Source organism: Mastigoproctus giganteus, chromosome 13, assembly GCF_048544385.1.
Source record: "Mastigoproctus giganteus isolate SK-2022 chromosome 13, ASM4854438v1, whole genome shotgun sequence".
Classification (NCBI taxonomy): domain Eukaryota; kingdom Metazoa; phylum Arthropoda; class Arachnida; order Uropygi; family Thelyphonidae; genus Mastigoproctus; species Mastigoproctus giganteus.
Window position 1 is genome coordinate 144,491,375 of NC_143587.1, and position 13,483 is coordinate 144,504,857.

Consider the following 13,483-nt stretch of genomic DNA (forward strand, 5'->3'; position numbering starts at 1 on the left):
TGTCTATCCTAGATCTCAGCACTATTTTCTATGTTGAGTTTTATCACCCTTTGCTCTAAGACTGTCCAACAGTTTATAATCTGAAGTCTAACCACAGATGTTATTCTGTTAGTCTGGTTATGGAGGAAGTCCTCTAAATACAGTTTCAACTTTTATTTTTTTTAATTGGATCTGCCAATTCATTTATTGCTTGAAACCTTTTTTCCTCTTCTGCCTTGTTATCAGTATTTTCATTGTTTTTCTTCACTTTATCCTCTTGGTTCTCAGCTTGGTACCTCGCTTTTTTGGCCATTTTCATACTCAAGAGGCCTGGAGGACATGCATCTAAGTCTTTATTATTACTTTCATCGCCATTTTTGGGAGTCCTCTAACTTAAAATTCTTATTTCTAAGCCAGGGTTTGTCTCTGTCTAAATTGTTATTTCCAGATTTTTGCCTTTTATCCTCAGTATTTTGTTCTTGCCCAGTCGTTTTGTCCATTTTCATTTGTTCCTTATGTTGGGGGGAAATAATTTAATGTATCTAATTCCAACGTACAGCTATTTAAACTGGAATATCACGATTTCCCAGTTTTGGCAGGAAAATCGCTATAAACAAAGAAAACTAACTCGAGTTCTGAGAATACATTATAACTATTGTTATAATCAGATTCCCCATTCAAAATATGCCTAATATAGCTAGTTTTATTTGTAATATACTCAAAACTCTTGCAATCAGGTCAACAACAGTAACAGTGAGATCGCTAGCGCTGTAGCGATCCTGCTGCACGAAAATACTTTAAAAGCCAAAAAATTGGTGAGAACTATAATAAGTAAAACTCTTACTTGGAATATATCACTTACCTCCATTTGCATATACCTTAAAATACAAAAAATCCATGGTAAATCCTAGTATTGATTCAAAACCAAACGAAGTTAATCTACGATCCCCGTCATCCATCAGCAATCAAGTGCATCTCCATGTAGACGTATCAGTTCACTACCACAATGGGAGCACTCTCTCTAGCTCGTGGAGTATGAGAGGTTCAAAGGTTGGATGTATGCGGGTGCCACAGTCCCTGTTGAACGTATTCCCGGTAACACTGGCATGTGCTGATTCCTTGCAGCCAATGGCAGATCCTGAAATTGCGAGAGAAGCCTATGCTTTTTGCATCCCTGAGTGTGATATCATAGCTGTCCTGCCAATAGTGAGCAGCTATCGCTGAATGGATAAAGTCAGCTTTAGTGTGATGGCAGTTTGTTGGTCCCTCAGCTGGTTTTCCAAATGTCGAATGGCCTCCCCGATGTAGCTTGTGTGGCAGTCCCGGCATAGTATGAGGTAAATGATCCTGCTCCACTTCAGAAGTAGGGGGGGGGAGTATGTGGATTGGAGTTTCGTTCTGGGTGTTTGAACAATGTGGATGTTGTAGCTGCAAAGGATTCTGGTTATGCCATGCACTAAAGCAGGGTAAAATGGGATGCGGGCGATGCCTGAGGACCACCATCACTAAAGCTAGCTTTGCCCATTCAGAACTAGCTGCTCACTATTGGCAGGAGAACCATGATATCACATCTAAGGGTGAACGAGTTTTTACCTGCCTTATAGTTTAACTTCTGTTCCTGGTAAAATAATAGGGTCACTAGTTAAATATGCATTGTATGATTATCTAGACAAGACTGTAGCAATAATTCAAACACCGCATGGGTTTGTTAAGGGAAAGTCTTGTCTGACAAATTTGATTAGATACTGTGATGTGGTTACAAAGGAACTGGATGCAAAAATTAATTTTCATATCATATACTTGGATTTCAGGAAAACTTTCGACACTGTTGCACCTGGAAGATTACTGTACAAATTGGAGCTGTATGATATTAAGGGTAAGTTGCTACAATGGATAAAAGGAAGGTTGAGCGGGAGAAAACAGAGGGTGGTAATCGATGGATGCTGCTCTTCGTGGACTAATGTTATTAGTGGTGTCCCACAGGGTTCGGTGTTGGGCCCACTGTTGTTTTGTATTCTGAGAGAGAGAGAGAGAGAAGTAGAGAGAAATCATCATCAAGAAAGAGAAAAATTATGATATCCAGCTCAGGATCCTGGGTTGGAGAATCTATTGATGTGGTCCATCCAAGCTTCACTGTAAATTTGCTGATATGTGTCATTCCTATGCCTACACTGGGTAGCTTTCCTTTGTCAAGTATATCTTTCATGTAGCGATCGATTGCTTTAGATTTTTCCCTGTTAAATCTTGTTCTGGCCAATGAATAGTTAATTCTGTCTTGTATATCATTTGACAGGTTCCATTTCCTGTGCAGAATTTGCTTTAATTTAAACAGGACAGTTAGGCTTTGGTTCCACCAGGTTCTTGATCTTGATGAGATCCTTACAAGTTTGGAAGCCGCAAATTCTGCAACAGAGTTGATCTAACTGTTTAAGAGAGTTGTTGTGAGTAAGGTGTCACATGTGAGTAGGCAATTCCATGGGATACAATTAGCAGCATATAAGCATTTATTCTTGTCCAGAAAGGCTGGCAGTGTCACAAGCTGGCTCTTGCATTTGTCGTTAACATTGAAGTCAATCAATGCACAGTAGCATTAATAGGACAGCGACTGCATTGTGACTGGATAGAAAAAATGTTTCTGGAGGTACATTAATTAGACATTTGCCAGATGACAGAATCAGGTCTAGTTGTTTTCAACTCTTGTAGGCTGGTCATTGATAAGAGAGATGGAGCATGGCTGCAGCCTATTTAACATGATGTCCAACAGGTTATTGGGCTGTGGCAGAAGATTGAAATCTCCACATATTATATGGGTGGCTGACACATGTCAGCCAATCTACTACGTTATTTATCAATTGTAGATTACTAACAGGAGGGATCTAGGTGACTGCTATATCCACAAGTGCAGTGTGGACTTTAATGTGACAAATACTGCCTCATAAAGCTCTGCATCCGAGTAGGAGGCAGAGATCATCTGAAATCCGTTCACTTGCAAATAGGATTACTCCTCTATCCCTCGTACTAATTCTTGATTTGAAATAGGCCTTGTATCCAGCAGGGATTCTTGATGTGCCATAGCCAGGTCTCGGTGTGACAGACAGTATCCGCAGAACACAACAGGAGTATTTGTTCTAACATGTCTAACTTGTTCCGATTGCTTCTAACATATTGATAGAATATCTTTCCCATGGCTGCTAGTTTTATGTGTATCCTTGTAGGTCTTCTAAGAGATATAGGCATGTGATGTATCATATGTAGTGTCGCAACTACTGTAGTAATTTTACTGACATTTGACTGACAATCAGACAGAGGATGATCGTCCTGCATAACTGATAGGGGATGGATATTCTCTGATGGCTCAGTTTCAGGCCTGTGGCATCATTCTTTAGCATTTTCATTAGTAGAGGCATATGATGCAAGAAAACAAGCTTATACAGCATCAGGCAAAAAAAAAAAAAAAAACCTTTCTATTTGCTCCAAATGTTTGTCTAGTTCTGTCTTGAATTTATTTAAGCTGTGAACTTCTACAACAACAGACGAAAGTTTGTTCCAGCAGTTAACCACACACTGGCTAAAGGCAAACTTCCGCACATCTATTCTACAACTGTCTTTCCTCAATTTGAATTTATGTCCCCCTCAGGTAATTAATCGTTAGACACTGTAATTTGCAAATCTTAAGCCTTTCTTTGTAAGAGCAACCCTTTCTTCCATTCACTAACATTGTTGCCTTTCTCTGTACTCGTTTCACCAGCTCTATATCCTTCCTAAAATGAGGCCTCCAGACCTGTATACAGTACTCAAGGTGTGGCCTGACCAATTCCTTATACAAGCGGATAATCACCTTCTTATCCCTGCTAGAAAAATTCCTGTATATCATTCACAAGACCTTTTGAGCTACTCTTGCAGCCTGTTTGCACCGCTCAGAAAACTTCATATCTGACTGCACAATTACCCCCAGGTCCTGTTCATTCTCTACCACCTTGAGTGTAGTACCACAATATGTTACTCTGGGGTTACTGCTACCCATATGCAGTACCTTACATTTGTCAATGTTAAACTTCAGTTGCCACCTGCTCAACTGAAGCAGGTGGCAACTGAAGATTCTAGATCCTCTTGCAGTAGCATACTGTCATTAATGTCATTAACCCTGTCAACCTTCATATCGTCTGCAACTTCGACATTAAGCCTGATATATATACCTTCATCAATATCATTAATAAATACAGAAAACAACAAAGGACCCAGTGCTGAATCCTGGGGGACTCCACTAATAACATTAGTCCACAAAGAGCAGTGTCCATTACCACTCTGTCTTCTCCCACTCAACCATCCCTTTATCCTTGGCAGCATTTTGTCTTAAATGCCACACTGCTCCAATTTGTACAGTAGTCTTCCATGTGCAACAGTATCAAATTTATATATTTTTCTTTTAGCAATCTCTAAAAGGCAGGAACAAGCAAGTTGTGAAGGAATTGATGACGAGTCAAAATCAGAGTTCATGTCTTCTTTGAACTGGCAAGATGAGCATTCAGAAGCTGCCCAGGAAGCAAAATTTGTAAGCATAATTTATATTTATTCTTGGTGTTTTATCTCAAAAACATTACAAATCATATAATCTACCCCAGACTGAATTTGAAAATTGAGTGCATAATCTGAACCCTGTTTTTCTTCATATGAAGTCTTTTTGTCATGAAGTGGTTAGAAAATAACTTAGGTGATAAATTCATCATCAGTACATGTGTATATATAAACATACAAGAAGGGTCTCGCCAGAATTGGGAGTGAGTTTTACTTAAATATCTATCAAAAAAACTGAAAAGTTCAAATGAACATAGATTTGGAAATGCTTCCTAACTGAATAGCTGGGTTTCTACTCCTAGTGGTAATATTATCAGCTCTGTATTCAAGTTTTTGATACCATTTCTCATGACACTGCTGTACAGATGGGACAGAGTGGCATTAGGAGCAGGTTATTATTGACCACTGCTCTTCATGAACTAATGTTAGGCGAGGAGCCCCCTCAGAGTTCAGTGATGGACCTCATACTTATTAATGATATTGAAGGTATAAAGTTTAATGTAAAAGTTTGTTGATGAAAAAAAGGTTGTCTTATACTAAGATATATTATTTGGTTAGGTTAGGAAAGGTTAGCACCTTTCCACATAACTATAGGCCAGTTTCACTGATTAGTTGTTTAGGTAAACTCCTGGAGAAAATGGTTCCCTGGTGGCTAACGTGATTCCTGGAAACTAACAACTTGCTAAATAGTAATCAGTATGGGTTTCGAAAGAATCAGTCCACTTCAGATGCGATGATAAACACAGAAGCAAACATCCATAATGCCTTCATAAGGGGACAACATCTGGTCACGATTAATCTCGATATTGAGAAAGACTTCGATATTTTCATGATCTTCATTCTTTTTCGGCTTGAGAGGTCAATTACTCCGATTTATATCTTACTTCCTACACCACCGAACATTTCGGGTTAGATACATGAACAATTTATCCAAATCATTTCGACAAGAGGAGGGTGTACCACAGGTTTTCATTCTCAGTCCTACATTATTTCCAATAAGAATTACAAACATGACATGGGAAGTACCAAATATAGTAGAATCATACATGTTTGCTGATGACCTCATTATCTCTTGTCATTCCCAAACTTCCTCAATGTGGGCTCCTGTACATGGTGAGGAGACCTCCCAGTGATGATGCTGGCCTTCCAGATTAGCATCACTGGGATCCATCTCCCCTACCTTGGTTCCAGGGTTACATAATTGGAATCCAGCATGTGTAGCCATGTGCCACGAACTGTGGAAATGCATAAATGGGATATACTAGTGGTTGAGGGGGCCCAGTCTTAATACACCACTTTGGGCCCGACTGGGATCAATTGACGGGTGGTTCTTACTGCTAGGATCAACTGCATTTCAATGTCTCCCTCCCTTTGGTCCTGGGATGGGATCAAGGCTTATTGGAAATGTGGGTATTGTGCTCCTAAGCAAACTTGCTGTCCCGTTTGTGTATGCACTACCTTCTTGTTCATGAGTGGGTGTCCCCCTCGTAGGACTCCGTGGTGGGTAAAGTATGTAGGGCATCTGAAATTTTTATTTTATTCCTATGAGTAATATAAATCCTCTTTCTTCTGGGATCCCAACAAGGCCCTACCTAATCAATCAGATGATAATGACACCAATTCTATTAAAAGAGCCAGAACCGAGAATAAAACACCATCTGTGACACCACTCTTCCTCATTCTCCATTCCACTGGAGAGCAGTCATTCGGGAATATGTCACCCTTCATCCTGAAAGGATTAGAAGGGTTGGCAGGATCACCTAAATCCATAAAGCGGCTGTAATCTGGTGAGCTGTTGGTCGAAGCTTCAAGCTCAAAACAAGCTAAAAAAATCCTGAAAGCCACGTTGAAAGAAGCAATTCCTATCACTGTAACCCTCACAGAACTCTGAACTCTTCTGGAGCTGTCATATCAGAGCGGAAACTTCGTGTCTCTGAATTGAAAGACCAAGTGATGGCTGTCAAGAGAATATCAATGCGAAAAGATGGCAATCTTGTGCTACCCGAGTTCTCATTCTAATGTTCAATACCGATCGGTGTAAATTGCCAAGGAGCACTCTGCCTACTCAAGAGCATGCCAGCGGTGGAAGGATGAAAAAGTAATTCAAAAATAAAAACAACAGAGTTGAATATCTCCTATCCAGAGGCCAGAAAATGCATCCAACCAATAAATAGAAGGGAGCCTTCATGCACCAAGGTTTCTGCAAAGTGCACTATCGGTACACAAACTGAGATGACTTATAAAAGAAGTTTACCTCAGTATGATACATGAACACTTCTGTATGATATTCTCCAGAAATTAAAATAAATATAACATTACAATAAAAAATTAAATTGAAAACAATTAAAAAATCTAAAATATTACATTACAGTAAAAAAAATTCAAAACAATTAAAAAAATCAATTGAACACAATTAAAAATTAAGAAAAAATTAACGGAAAATATGCACTTTAGTCAAAGCTTAAATAAAAATTAACTAAAAGAATTTAACATAAATGTTGCAAAATGATTTTCCTTCCTGAATCTTATTCTTTTACAAATATTGAGATCAACATAGAACATATTGAGCCTCACAGCTCTGGTTTATACTAACAAACTAAGATGACTGTACCATCAAGAGAGTCATTTACTCCAATTGGATGCTATTTATTGCATTCACAAAAGCCCACCCAGAAAACACAGTCAGCTCCCACTCCTATACCTGTACCTCTTAGTGTTCCACCACTACTAAAACCAAGTGGTAAAGAAAGGCTACAAATATCGAACGAGCCACCTGCAGTACAAGAAACAATGGATGTAGAGGATAAGGAGGTACCAGATGACTCAGTCCTGAAACTCTTTGCCGAAGAAGATATGGACACAAGTCAGTGTCCTTTCTTCTCAAAGAAAGGTAAGTAGGACAGAAAACTAAGCTCTCAGCCCTTTGGAAGCCATCGGATGTACCCAACAAAACTAAATAATGGGTGCATTCAAATTTCTACAATGGAATTGTCATGGATTCCATCGAAATACTGACCTCATCAAGGCTTTCCTGAGTAAGCATATGCAACTTGCTTACTTCCATAAGTGTTCAGTTATTCAAAAAGAGACAGTTGGGGATGGACCTAACCACAGAGGGGGTCACCATCCTTGTGGGTAACCACACCACATTTCAAGCTAAGCTGCTTGCCACCAACCTAGAGGCTGTAGCAACTCGCCTTACAGTAGGTTCCTTTTAATTGTCTCCTCCATCTATTTGCCACCTGGAAACATCTTCCAGGCAGACCTTGATGATCTCATTAAGCAACTGCCACCCCCTTTTCCATTATTAGGGGACTTCAAGGGACATAATACTCTGTGGGGTAGTTCTCACATGAATAGAAGTAGGTGAATTATCGATCGTATGTTTGAAAACAATGATCTGGCCCTTTTAAACGTTTGTTCTAACACCTTCCACATGTCTACCCATACCTTTACTGCTATAGATCTTTCTATATGCTCCCTTTCACTTCTTCCTCTCGGTACATGGGAGGTGGAGGACAACCTTGATGATAGTGATCACTTCCGCGTGTTATCCACCATTTCTAATTAGGGAGACAATGCCACCAGTCGAGGATACCACATTGGAAGACCGGTCACGCTGACTGTAATGCCTTTAGACATCTGGCAACATTCAATACCACTACAATCAGCCAGGGGCCAGTTAATGAGTCAGTAAAGCACATCAATAAATCATGGTGGGGAGTATACATTGGTTCATTATTTTACGTTTCAGACAAATTAGGATGTTGTTCCTCAGTATGTGACTATATTTCCTGAATGCTATTCTGCATTTTTCAAGGGTTGTGGAAGATATCAGGTTTCCGTGGAAAATTTAGATTTGCAAATGCATCCATGGAAAGACTTAAATATACAACAAAAAGCTTGAAAATCCTTGTTCTGCATTATTCAAATGCATTTTTCTGAAAACCACTAAATAACTAGAGCTAAAAGAAAAAAATTGCAAAAGCTTAACTAATTTCAAGGAGACCAGATCTTGTGTTTTACTTGTAAATATAATACTTGATAGCCTGCTGTTGGAAGTTTTTTCATTTTAATTATTTAGTTATCAACATATAAATGGAATATTTTTTTTATTATTGATGACTTTTTTTTTTTTTGTTGTTGTTGTAGGTAACCGGAGACTCAGAAAGTGATCATTCCCCTAGTCCAACTCCAACACCTAGTCTAATTGAAGATTCCAAGGGCAGATCAACTTACACACCATTCCACGAAGCAGATTTATTAAACTTGGGAGAAAATGCTCTTAATAAAACTCAGAACTCCGAAAATGATTCTCCTCAGTTGAATCTCTTAGACATTTCTGATAGTGATATGGTTCGCTCACCTAGTAATTTCGACCTCCTTAACAATCCTCAGACCGTTCCTCTAATAACTACTTCAGATACTGGCTCCTCACTAAATAACTTTGATATCTTTTCCAACAGTGCTACACTGTCGACTCCATCCAAAGCTGAACACATTGACAAAACCAATTTATTTGACATGGTGAGGGAACAGACCTGCTCTACACCCAATGCAAGAAAATTCAGTAATGAAGGTTTAGCAGAGGAAGAGGAAAATATTTTTGATCCATTTGGTACAAATAATGGTAATTCAATTCATTTTAAGAGCAGTGCTAGTGCATCAAATACTCCACAGGTAAGTTTCTAGGCAGATCTGTTTGTTTTAGTTTGTGTTATTACATGCAATAAAGAAATACTTACTCCCACAAAGAAACTTAGTTTAATATACTAGTTTGTTTTTTGATTATTAGTTAAATAATGGATCATAATTAAAGTACATTACATAGAATATTAATAAATTATTCTATTTATTTATTTATTTTTATTTTTTTTTTTTGAATTATTAACCACACTAATGTGGTTAACTAGGATGCTGTCTTCTGCTTTTTAATTCTTATGAAATTTTAACATTACATCATATTGGGGAAAGTTTTTTTTTCAAATGTCTAATTATGACTTTTAATATTATTTTATCTTTCACAAGTCCTTTATTAATATTAGTAGTGGCAAATAATGCAAAAAAGGGCAATTTCACTTGATATCATAAAATCTTGGTTGCATTCTTTCAACCTCAATCGTTTGAGTTCTGATAAAAGAATGGTTTACTTTCTGGGTAAAATATATTGTATTACACTATATTTTAATATCTTCTGCATGGGGTAGTCATCTTATTTATTCATTCTTTCCGAGAGTAGGTGACTCTCCTATGTGTCGGGAATGTGACGCCTTTTTAAACACACATCATATTTTAGCAAGGATCCAAATATAGAAATTATGTTTTATTTTGTAATGCTTTTACTCATCTGACTGAGCCTTATACACAGTCAGATTTTATCTAACAATGACAAAGTCAGCTATTTTTAGATTTTTTAAAATCAATAAACCTTTTCTCTTCTGGTGAGTATGGGCTTGGCACACCCAGGGTCCTAAGCTGGATATCATCATTCTTCTCTTTCTTGGTAATTCCCTTCTGTTTCTCTCTTTCTCTGTCTGAAGTAACTCAAATGTTCTTTTGGCTGTTGCAGCAAAAGCCTCAGGCTTCCTGGCACCATAAGGCTAATTATAATAATAATAATAATAATAATATAATGTAACTTGATACCGTTTTACATATTTATATTTCTTATACATTGACATAGTAACCTAATTAGTTAGGTCACTGGAATTTTGCTGTTATCTTTTATGGGATGTGGTTTTGGTGCATTATAGTCCTAGTTGCTGATGTGCCAGTAAAACTCAAATAATATCAAAATATTTTAATGTCTTCTTTCAGCATAAGCCAGGTATTCCTTCAAGTACATCAGCTTTTAATGTAGTTGGCAGTGCAATGCAAGATCCTTCTCTACTTGGTAGCTGGGATTCAGTTTTTCAGTCAAATCCTTCTCCTGCTTTAGGACCTCAGAGCCAGCGTCCACTTTCAACTAATATCCCTAGAAATGCCTCCACTCCAAACCTAGAAGCTCTAAATAGTGCCACTAAAGCTGATCCTTTTGCAGACTTAGGTAAGTACCAGACAATTATAATCTTTAAAAGTTAATCTGTAAAATCTAGATGTAACTCAGCCAGGATTAATCGGCTAGTAGGTTTCCTGCAATGGTCAACCATGTTGATGCCATGTCCCTACTCTCATGGTCCGAGAGACAGGATTCAGGCTGGTGGAGGTGCGAGTATAGTATATGGGTAGCCCTGGTGTCCCACTCCCAAGCACATTTATTGCTTGCCGGCTAGTGGGCGTCCCATTTGGGCTCCGTGGTGAGTGAGGATCCCAGGCACTGAACCACTCCAAAAACACTTATGAACCCTGAAACTCCAAACTTTTCTAATGGGGCCCCAAGAGATCAAAATACAGATGAACAGAATATGACTAATGCAGATAAACGGCCAAGAATGGAAGAAAAACTAGGACCAATCCCACGCTTTCTGGTTATCCATTCAACATTTGAAAGACCCATTGAAAAGATGTCTCCCTTCTTTATTCAGAAGGGACTGGAAGGGTTGGCAGGGTCACCGAAATCAGTCAAACAGCTACGCTCCGGCGATATCTTAATAGAAACAAAAAGCACTCAGAACAGTTTCTTCGAGCCACTTGTATCGGGGGAATTCCGATTACAGTTACCCCTCACAAGACATTAAATTCCTCTCATGGCATGATCTCCGAGTGGGATCTTATGGAAGTATCAGAGGAAGAAATCTGTTCTGAACTTAAGTCACAAGGAGTGGCAGCTGCCAAGAGAATATTTGTACGTAGGGATTGGAATCTAGTATTTACTAGAAACCTGATCCTTACCTTTAATATGCCAATATCTCCTAATGAGATTAAAGCTGGGTACCTGAACCGCACAGTAAGGCCATATGTACCAAACCCCTTAAGATGCTTCAAATGTCAAAAATGCAGACACCCACAAATGTCCTGTTGTGGTTCTCTTGTATGCATTCAATGTGGTGCAAAGGACCACGAAGTAACAGGATGTTCAGCTACAAAACCTGTATGTATCAACTGCAATGGATATCCTGTGGATATTCTGTGGCACCACTGGTATGCTCTTGAATCACCCTGTGTATTCAAGAGCATGCCAGTGGTGGAAGGAAGAAAAGGACATACGACTAAAGGCAAAACTTAACATCTCATACCAGGAGCCCAGTAAAACCAGTAAGTAGCGGCAAAGCAACATACGCTGAAAAGGTATCCAAGAAATGCTTGATTGGGACTCAAATGGATATGACTGTACCACTGAAAGAGTCATTCACTCCCATTGCCCACTGTTTACTAAGTTCAGTAAAATCAGCACAGAAATCTGTCAGCTACCACTCCAATATCGGTGCTCCAGCACTATCAAAAGCGAGCACTAAAGTAACAGTACAAAAAAACTCTACAGCCCATGTCAGGGCAAGAAAAACTGGATGTAGAGTATAAGGAGGTACCAGACGAATCAGTCTTGGAACTCTTTGCGGAGGAGAAAATGGACATGGGTCAGCATCCATACTACCCCAAAAAAGAAAAATCCAAGACTGAAAAAGTAAGCCCTCAGCACCTCAGAAGCTGTCTGATGGGCCTGCCAAGCCAAAATAATGGCTAAATTTCTACAGTGGAATTGTTGTGGATTCTGACGAAATGCTGATGACATCAAGACACTCCTGCAAAAGCATAAGTCAGAATGCTTTTGTGTTCGGGAGACTTATTTGAAGGCAAATGATGACCCCACCATGTGTAACATTACCATCATTTGTAAGGACAAAATTGTGGATGGTCCTGCTCATGGAAGAGTTGCAATTCTCGTAAGCAACCAGATTTCCTATCAGCCTTTGCAACTTACAACTAGCATAGAGGTTGTAGCAATTCGCCTTACAGTGGGGTTCTTATTAACCGTCTGCTCTGTTTATTTGCCACCTGGTATTGCATCTTCCAGGAAGACCTTGATGATCTTGTCATGCAATTGTCTGCCCCTTTATTACTTCTAGGGGGTTTTAATGGACATAACACTCTGTGGGGTAGTGCTAACATAAATGGAAGGGGATGAGTCTTAGAGCATATGCTCACTGACAATGACCTCTCCCTCCTAAATGTGGGAGCAAACACCTTACACATGCCTACCCTTACGTTCTCTGCCATTGATCTTTTTATCTGCTCCCCTTCTCTGCTTCCTTCACTTACTAGGGAGGTGGCGAAAGCCCACATAGAAGCGATCACTTGCCCTGATAACCACCATAATTAGTGGTAGACCAAGTAATCCATTTAGTTTACTGCTGTGGAAAATTGATCAGGCTGACTTGAATGCGTTTCAGCATCTGGCAAATCTTAACATTGCTACAGCCAGTCAGGAGCCCATCAGTGATGCAGTTGCGTACATCACAGAAAATATTATCCATGCAACTGCAATTTCAATCCCAAAAACATCCATCCAGTTTCCACTTTCCTAAACCTTGGTGGAATTCAAAATGCACAGCAACAAAAAAGGCATAAAACAAAGCCTGGGGGATATTCTACCGATAATTTAATATCATTTAAACATGCATGAGCAAAAGCACATTATATCTAACATCAGAGCCATTGGATCCATTTTACATCCATAACTAGACTGCTAGCCCAAAAATAGTCTGGGATAAGATCCGGAAAATGAAGGGAAAATATCCACCATGCCCTTCGGTGATCCTCGACCACAATGGATGTCCATTTGCAAACTTCTCTATGCAATAACATCATCCCCCCCCCAAGAAATGTGAGAAATATCCATTAAACTTTTTTTCAAAAGGGGCTGAACCATATAACAAGCCCTTTACACAGGAAGAGTTAAATGCAGCACTCTTTCTCATGTGTGCAAGTGCTATGGGGCCAGATGACATCCACTACGAAATGATAAAACACCTGTCACCACAATCTAATGATC

At 39.1% G+C, this 13,483-nt stretch overlaps 1 protein-coding gene across 2 annotated transcripts in view; it reads left to right on the plus strand.

The window, feature by feature from the left end:
- aux (cyclin-G-associated kinase) overlaps positions 1-13,483 on the plus strand; it is a 703,221-nt gene that overhangs the window by 632,449 nt on the left and 57,289 nt on the right. For both annotated transcript variants that reach the window (XM_090387776.1, XM_090387775.1), the window contains exons 19-21: positions 4,410-4,531; positions 8,707-9,234; positions 10,372-10,600. In XM_090387776.1, coding sequence (XP_090243902.1) covers positions 4,410-4,531; positions 8,707-9,234; positions 10,372-10,600 — 879 coding nt within the window. The remainder of the gene's footprint in view (positions 1-4,409; positions 4,532-8,706; positions 9,235-10,371; positions 10,601-13,483) is intronic.